Source organism: Megascapheus bottae, chromosome 10 (genome assembly GCF_031878675.1).
Source record: "Megascapheus bottae isolate mThoBot1 chromosome 10, mThoBot2.hap1, whole genome shotgun sequence".
In the NCBI taxonomy this organism is placed as follows: domain Eukaryota; kingdom Metazoa; phylum Chordata; class Mammalia; order Rodentia; family Geomyidae; genus Megascapheus; species Megascapheus bottae.
Window position 1 is genome coordinate 57,858,244 of NC_143518.1, and position 8,194 is coordinate 57,866,437.

The window sequence follows — 8,194 nt, forward strand, 5'->3', positions numbered from 1 at the left end:
GTGGGGGGCAGGCTGGGGACAGACAGCTGGGCCCCATATGGGCCAAACAGTCCATTCAAAGAAATGGGACAAGAGCTTTGTCACATAGGAGAGACCAGGAAGCCCTGGCTCACACAGGGAAAGCGGCTGGAGTTCCTCAAATGGGGGCTTTGTGGAGAGGGGGTGGGTGGTGGGAGATGGAGGCTCTGGAAGAGAGACATGGCAGCCTTTTCAGCTCCCAGGAGCTGCTGGGTTTAAGTCAGGAGCAGGGCTTGGTTCCCCAGCTCCCCAGTCCCCCCCTCACCTCTGAGTCCTCCAGCCACTATAACGCCGTGAGGGTCCTGGGGTAGAGTAGTAGTTCATAGGCCAGAGCCAAAGGCTGCCCTTTAGACAGTCCCCAGCACAGGGATGGCATCTGGGCACTGCCAGGCAATGGCCTAAAAAAGTGAGCTTGGCACAGGGATAGTTCTACCTAGTTTATTGTTTTTCAAGAGGGGCCTTCTATAGGAAAGCACCTAACAAGTGGGGCTGGACAGGGCAGCTTGGGAGCCTCGGAGAAAGGAGGAGAGAGGAACCTTCCAGGGCTGGGGTAGAGCTAGTCCAGACGAGAGGGTACTGAGCCTGGTCAGGTTGCTCCAGGGAGCTCTAGGATGAGGCCTGGTGAGTTGCTTCATGTGCTAAGGCAGGAGAAGAAAGTGGGGCTGCCTCCCAGCTGATGGGACCAGAAGCCTCCGAACCCACCGGTGGGAAGGCCCTCGGAATCACGTGCCTGGCTCCAGAGGCATGCATCAGCTACCCCAAACCATCACCCAGAGAGCCAAATCCATGCTACACAGCAAGGCAGACAGCAAAGCAAGATCTACGGCGAAAGAACCAGTGGACACCGGCTCAGGCTGGAGGCCCCACTGGTCCACCCCTGCTCCTGTGCGCCCCTTTTCCCCCTCAACCCAGGACCCCCTTGCTTGGGCCTGGCTTCAGCAAGGCGTGCCCAGGGGCAGGAGTGGGGGGGACTCCCTGGGCTTATGGAAGTAGATGGAGGAGGACACCTCACTCTTGAGCTTGCTGTCCGAGCCATCAGCAGCCGAGGGGTCGGAGGCCCCGCCACACTCCTGACAGCAGCAGCAGCAGCAGCAGTCCAGGAAGGCCTGGCCCAGCGGCCTGCACACGCACAGAAGCAGCACGGGGGTGATGGCGCCTTTGAAGAAGGTGGAGAACTGGTTGATGAGGCCCAGCAGGTCCAGCGTGTGGCGCGTGAGCTCGGTGGAGAGGTAAGCCACCACGATGTTGCACACGTTCTCCGGTAGGGTGCAAAAGGCATACACCACAGTGAGGCCCACCACCGTGCTGTTTAGCTGACTCTCACACTGCTCGTGCTTGCCTGCCCGGCACTCAGGCTTCCTGCTAGGCGGGCCCCGCACCCGCCATGTCACCAGCTGGCAGGTGACGGTGAAGAGGATGGGCAGGCAGAAGTAGCAGCCAAAGTACCACCACATGCGGGCATTCTGGTAGGTCATCACCAACGTGTAGAGGGACTCCGGCAGGCTGGCTGAGGGTTTCATGACACACGAGTCCACGGTGCCCGTGGAGGGGGCTGGCTCCTGTGCCAGCTGCCACAGCAGGAGCTCAGGCACAGCCAGTGTCATGGAGCCCACCCAGATGACAGCCAGCTTGGCCAGGATGGACTGGCACCGCTCGATGGGCCTCACCTTGGGCAGGGTGCTGGTGGCCACGTGGAAGCGGTCGATCCCCAGGGCACAGAGGCTGAAGGTGGTGACTCCCAGGGAGGAGACCTGTGGGCACAGACGGGCATGGCGGGCATGGGTGGTGAGAAGTGATGGGGGAAAGGGAAGGAGCTTTGGTTTCTGGCTTTGTCGGACTACGAACTGTCTCCTAAGCACAGTCCTAACAATGGTAACAGCCACAACCATTTTTTACAGGTGTGTGTGTGTGTGTGTGTGTGTGTGTGTGTGTGTGTGTGTGTGTGTGGAGTGTGCATTCAGAACTCGGGGACTGGGCACTTTCTCTTAGAGATTTTTGTTCATGTCTGGTGCTCTACCACTTGAACCACAGTTCCATCTCTGGCTTTTTGTCAATTAACTAGAGGTAAGAGTCTCATGGACTTTCCTGCCTGGGCTAGCTTTGAACTACAATCTTCAGATCTTAACCTGCTGAGTAGCTAGGATTACAGGCATGAGCCATCTGCACCCAGGTAACATACCAACCCTCAACCAATCAACCATCTTACAAAAGAAGAAGTGGAAGCTCAAACAGGAAACATCTCGAGATCACACCACGGTAAAACTGAAGTTCACGCCCTCCCCTGCATCTTTCCATCTCTCGGCCTAGGAAATGCGTGGCCTGCCTCCCGTGGCCCCATGCTCCTTGACAGTAGAATCAACTCTAAGCAGGAATCAGGGCAAAAATATAATAGAGTTTGGGTTTCTTTCTTTCTTTTTATTTTTTTGCCAGTTCTAGGCTTAAGCTCAGGGCCTGAGCACTGTCCTGGGACTTTCTCAAGGCTCTACCACTTGAGCCTCAGCACCACTTCTAAGTATGTGGTACCAAGGAATCGAACCCGGGTCTTCATGCATGATAGGCAAGCACTCTACCACTAGGCCAAACTCCCGGCCCTAGAGTTTGGGTTTTTGAAACAAGTTCTACTTCCTGAACCTCCTCATGCGCAATCATGAGAGGATGGTCTTGGAACACAGCCTATCTATCTATCTATCTATCTATCTATCTATCCATCTATCATCTGTCTATCATCTATCTATCAGCTGTCTCTCTGTTTCCACTCTTGTCCTTGCCCTGTCTGGAGTAGCGCAGGCCCCAGCATGAAGGAAGCAGTCCCCCTCAGAGCAGCCCATGCCCACCATCTCCACACACTATTCATTGGGCACAGAGGACAATCATCCTGTGAGCCAAGAGGAAGCCGCTGGGCACAGGAAAGAGTGCGTCCAAGAGCCTGAAAGGCGGATATTGGGAGCTATCAAGGGGTGCGCGCCCCATCTCCGCTCCTGTCCAAACGCTTCCCTTTTCTGGCAAAGAGAACACAATCTGCAGCTTATTTGCAAGTGCCACACCAAGTGTCCTTTGTGAGACACAGACCCCCCTCTCTTGGCAGGGGAACAGCCTTCAGGCTTGGGCAAAAATACCATTCCCTCTCCTTTCCTCCCTCCATCTTAAGACGATCCAAAGGGTGATGTCACACTTTTCACTGAAAGCCCTCCAAGAATCTCCCCAGCAGAGGTTCTGAGGTGGTTTGCTTTGTGCTACTCCCAGCCCATCTTCCGGCCCCTGTCAGCGCGTGGGTCCTTTCTTTCCTTTAGGGGGAGCGTGGCCTAGCCAGGGGGTGCTGGGACCAGACCTACATGCTGGATATGAGGGATTCGCAGTCAGGCAGGGAAGGTGTCCACTGATCCACTGGCCACTTACATTTACACCATTGCCAAGTACAAATCATCATCTGCTAGATCCTTTTCATTCTAAGTACTTTGTGGATGTTGCTCGTTTCAATACTTTAAGAACTGAGCCTAGGACTATGGCTTAGAGCAGATGCCTGGCTCTCAGTCCAATCTCCCAGCACAAAAGAATTCATTTAGGTAGGTATTGTCATTGTCCTCGACTATGCACAGATGAGGAAATTGAGTTTTAGGGCAGGTCAAGTGACTTAGCAATGTCCTTGATTCCTGATGGACAAAGCCTGGTTTCAAAGCCAAATTACCTATTCCAAAGCCCCTCACTAAGCTCAGCGAGCGTGGTGAGCTCGGTGCTACATCCTATCAGCCCATGGCTAAGATCTAAAGCAGATCCAGGAAGGGTGGGGGGTCTTTTTTCAGGTTGGAGGACCCCTGGGCTGCTATCAGATGGCCTCTCTGGATAGCAGAGGACAGGAAATGACTGTTCTGATGCTGAGTCTCAGGTTATTCAACCATGAAATCATCAGTGCAAACTGGGAACGGAGTTAAGAACAGGACCCGTGTCAGATGCCTGATTTCTTTTGCATCAGGAAGGCTGCCTAGATTGCACAATATCACCCACAGTGCAACAGCACTTTGAAGGCAGGTGCTGGTGGCTCATTCCTAGAATCCCAGCTTCTCGAGAGCCAAGGTTTAGCTAGGTGCTGGTGGCTCATGCTTGTAATCCTGGCTTTTCAGGAAGCTGAGACCTGAGGATCAAGATTCAAAATCAAAGCCGGGCACGGTGGATCACGACTGTAACCCTAACTACTCGGGAGGGTGACATCTGAGGAACTAAAGAACGTGAGACTCTTCTCTCCAATTAATCACTAGAAAACGGGAAGTGGGGCTGTGGCTCAAGTGATAGGGTGGTAGCCTTGAGCTGAAGAGCTCAGGGACAACACCCAGGCCCAGAGTGCCAGCTCCACAACTGGGGTTTGTTGGGGGGGGGGGATTCAGAATCAGCCTGGGCAGGGAAGTCTATGAGATTCTATCTTCAATTTGCCACCAGAAAACCAGAAGAGGCACTGTGCTTCAAAGAAAAGCTCAGGGGCAGCTTCCAAGCCCTGAGTTCAAGCCCCAGGATGAACACAAGACCAAAGTGTGAGGGGGCCGGGGGGGGGCAACAGCAGCTTTCAACAGCTTCCTGAGGGAAGCCTTTGTCACTTTGAGATTTCCCCTGCAAGGCTGAGAGTTATCAGGCCAATCACCTATTTTGTGCTCTCTGTAGAGAGAGCAGCATTCCTGGGCTACACATAAATGCACACATGCAGATGAATTTGATCAAACTGACCATCTTCTTTGATCCACACAATCTAACGTGGAAGTTTCCAGAATGGAGGACCCAGTGGTATACTTTATAGTACAAGGCAGCTAAGTCTATCTGGTCTACCTGCCACCTTTGGGGGATAAGGAAATAGGAAGCGAGATACCACCTGCCCACTGATGCCCAGGCTGTTAGGAAGAAAGTGGAGATGAGAAGTCTCAGTGAGGACTGAGGAGGCTCCTGATGGAGATGATGTAATGGGGACAATCATCACAATCCAGACAGGAAGAAGGGTCTCATTCACACTCATGGGACACGGCCATTCACTTCACATGGGGTATGTGAAGGAGACTGGGAGCTCCTCCAGACATTGCTTAGGGTAGCAGCGGATACTGGGGAGTGAGGAAGGGGAGCCACGGGTACAGGAGAGGGGGAAGGCACAAAGGAAAAAAGGAGACACATGAATGGCTGAGGGATTTCCTGGGTGGAACAATAGGGAAGGGCAACTGAGGACCTGGGAAGGGAAAGAGACTTGTCTTAGATACTTCCTAAGGGTCTTATTATTGTTTTGATTTGCTTTATGCATCAGTGCTTGAACTCAGAGCCTTGGCATTGTCCCAACTTAGCTTTTTCCCACAAGGTTAGTGCTCCACCACTTAAGTTACACCTGTATTTCTGGCATTTTGCTAGTTAATTGAAAATAAGAGTCTCACAGACTTCTTGTCCCATGTGGCTTCCTACCTTGATCCTCAGATCTGAGCCTCCTGAGTAGCTAGGATTACAGATGTGAGCCACCAGTTTTTTACTTGGCTCCTGTGTTTTGTTCCCACTCCCGCCTCATCTCGCAGCATTCAGAGAGAGTCTATCAGTTTATGGATCCTCTCTGACCTTCTAGAAAAGCCTAAGAGGGCTAATTAAGGCTGCAGCCCAGGCCCTGCACACCTATTCTCTGGGATGCCAGAAAATAATGTCATGATTGTCTCTTGGCCCCATGTGGGAGTGAAGAAGGAACCTGAGTCTGAGCATGCCACAGCTCTGGCATTCTATGTACCCTCACTCTCCTTCCAGTGCCCAGTAGAAACTGAGCTCCTGCCCTGGGCAGTGGCCCCCATCACTGAGTTCTAGAAGACCCACGCTTACCTCCATGAAGGGCACAGCTCGACAAGAGATGTCACCCAGAAGCCTCTGCTGGGTGAGCTCGTTAAAGATGACAACAGGAAGGCAGAAAAAGAGGACCAGGAAATCCCAGAGGGCTAAACTGGCGAGGATGGAGTTCCAGGCGCTCTTCAGGTAGTAGCTATGCCACACGACACACATGACCGACAGGTTGCCCACGATACCCACAGCAAACACTACCAGGGCCAGGAGCATGATGGCGTAGGCGCTGTAGGAGTTCTCCGTCACTGGATACAGGGGGTTTTGAATCTGCAGCCTCTGACCCGGTGGCCCCGTCAGGTTGCCCTTCGGCTCCTGCCCACTGCCAGGGGTACCCCCATTCTTGTCCGGGTTGGGGCTGGTGGCCACCAAAGACCTAGTGGGCTGCAGGCTGGCGGGGTGGATGGGCCGGGGGTACTCGTTCCACTCCTCTGGAGCATACTGCTGCACGTCCTTCGGCCCCTCAGCCTTGGTGCCTCTCCTGGCTCGGCTCTGCTGCTCCTGGGCCCTGGTTCTGTGCCCACCTGAGGCTGAGGGGGCACCCCCAGAGACCCTGCTCAGCCTCACAGCCAACACCACTGCAAGAGAGATAGCCAGAGACCACAGCCACCTCATGGCTGGACACGCAGGATGCTGCTGCCCCCACGAGCAGGTGAAGACCCGGGACCCAAATGCTGGGTGGAATCAAGAGAGGCAGCTGGTGGCTGGGTCCGCCTCCAGTCAGGCGTCTGGCATGGCCAGCCCTCCCTCCCACCCTACTGACCACAGGCTGGCCAGGGCCCTCTGCTGGACACTGAGTAATCTCTGCCACCCTCAAACATCTCAGCCCCCACAGCCAGCCCCCAAGACCACAGCAGGTCATACTGGGCAGCCCTCAGAGGGACGGAGCCAGGCCCAGGGGCCTGAGGAGCTGCTAAGGCAGCTCTTGAGTTCAGAATGGAGTGCTGTGAGCCGGATGCAGTGGTGCCTGCCTGTAATTCCAGCACTTGGGAGGTCAAAGCAAGTGAATCAAGAGATCCAGGCTAACTTGCCTTATAGAGTGAGCCCTTGTCTCAAAAATCCATACGGGAGGCCGAGAGCATAGCCTAGTGGTAGAATGCCTGTCTAGCATGCACGAAGCCCTGGGTTCAATTCCTTGGTACCATATACAAAGGAGGGGAAAAAAAACTGGAAGTGGTGCTGTGGCTCAAATTGTAAAGCACTAGACTTGTGGAAAGCCCAAGGATAGTGCTCCAGCTGTGAGTTCAAGCCCCAGGACTGGCAAATGTGGTGCCTCACATCTGTAATCAATCCCACCTCTTAGGCTTAGTGGCAGAGTTCTCCCTGGTATGCATGCATGAAGCCCTGGGTTCAATGCCCAGTACCACATAAACAGAAAAAGCCAGAAGTGGCACTGTGGCTCCAGTAGTAGAGTGCTACCCTTGAGCAAAAGAAGCTCAGGGACAGTGCCCAGGCACTGAGTTCAAGCCCCAGGACTGGTAAAGGAAGGAAAGAAAGAAAGAAAGAAAGAAAGAAAGAAAGAAAGAAAGAAAGAAAGAAAGAAAGAAAGAAAGAAAGAAAGAAAGAAAAGCTGGCAGAATCCTAGCTACTCTGGAGGCTGAGATCTGAGGATTGATGTTCAAAGCCAGCCTGGGCACTAAAGTCCGGGAGACTCTTATCTCCAATTAACCACCAGAAAAACTGGAAGTGGTGCTCAAGGGGAGGGCAGTAACCTTGAGCTGAAGAACTCAGAGAAGATGTCCAAGCCCAGAGTTCAAGTCCCACGATGGACAAAAATGGAAGGAAGGGAGGAAGGGAGAGAGGGAGGGAGGGACAGGAAGAAACGGAAACTAACTGCTGTGCACTGGTGCCTCATATATATATTTATATATAATCCTAGCTACTCAAAAGGCTGAGAAGCAAAGGACCGCAATTCAAAGTCAGCCTTGGCAGAAAAGTTCACGAGACTCCATCTCCAGTTAAACATCCGAAGTGGAGAGTGCGGCTCAAGCGGGAAGGCGCTAGCTGTGAGCAAGCCAGCTGAGTAAAGGTGAGGTCCCTGCATTCAAAGTCTACTACCAGCAACTAAATAAAAATAAAACCAAAATAAACAACAGCGAACGATGTCTTGACTGTTGTGTCTATGGACTAGACATGGTGATTGAGATGGGTATAGTGCCATACCTTTGTGCAAAATGCACCACATCCATAGGGGGAAAGGACAGCCACAAAATGAGACAAATCACAATTAACACTAAAGAGAAATCAATAAGGAGAACAGGAGAGAGCACGCAGCCCTGACCAGAGGAGGGGGGTGGGTGGGTTGCAGCTTTAATTTGATTGATCCAGGGTCTTC

At 53.1% G+C, this 8,194-nt stretch overlaps 1 protein-coding gene across 1 annotated transcript; it reads right to left on the reverse strand.

The window, feature by feature from the left end:
• Positions 1–442: 442 nt before the first annotated feature.
• Positions 443–6,562, reverse strand: Gpr37l1 (G protein-coupled receptor 37 like 1). Its single transcript, XM_090339952.1, has 2 exons — positions 5,845–6,562; positions 443–1,769 (listed from the first exon to the last, which is right to left on the reverse strand). Exons 1-2 carry the CDS (start codon positions 6,472–6,474, stop codon positions 954–956), a joined length of 1,446 nt encoding a protein of 481 aa, XP_090196078.1. The 5' UTR covers positions 6,475–6,562; the 3' UTR covers positions 443–953.
• Between the last annotated feature and the right edge of the window lie 1,632 nt (positions 6,563–8,194).

Coding starts and splice junctions, on each gene's coding strand:
- Gpr37l1 (XM_090339952.1), bottom strand. CDS start 6,474: ATGAGGTGGCTGTGGTCTCTGGCTATCTCTCTTGCAGTGGTGTTGGCT. Junction 1,770..5,844: donor GAGCTGTGCCCTTCATGGAG/GTAAGCGTGGGT, acceptor CTGTGCCCACAG/GTCTCCTCCCTGGGAGTCAC.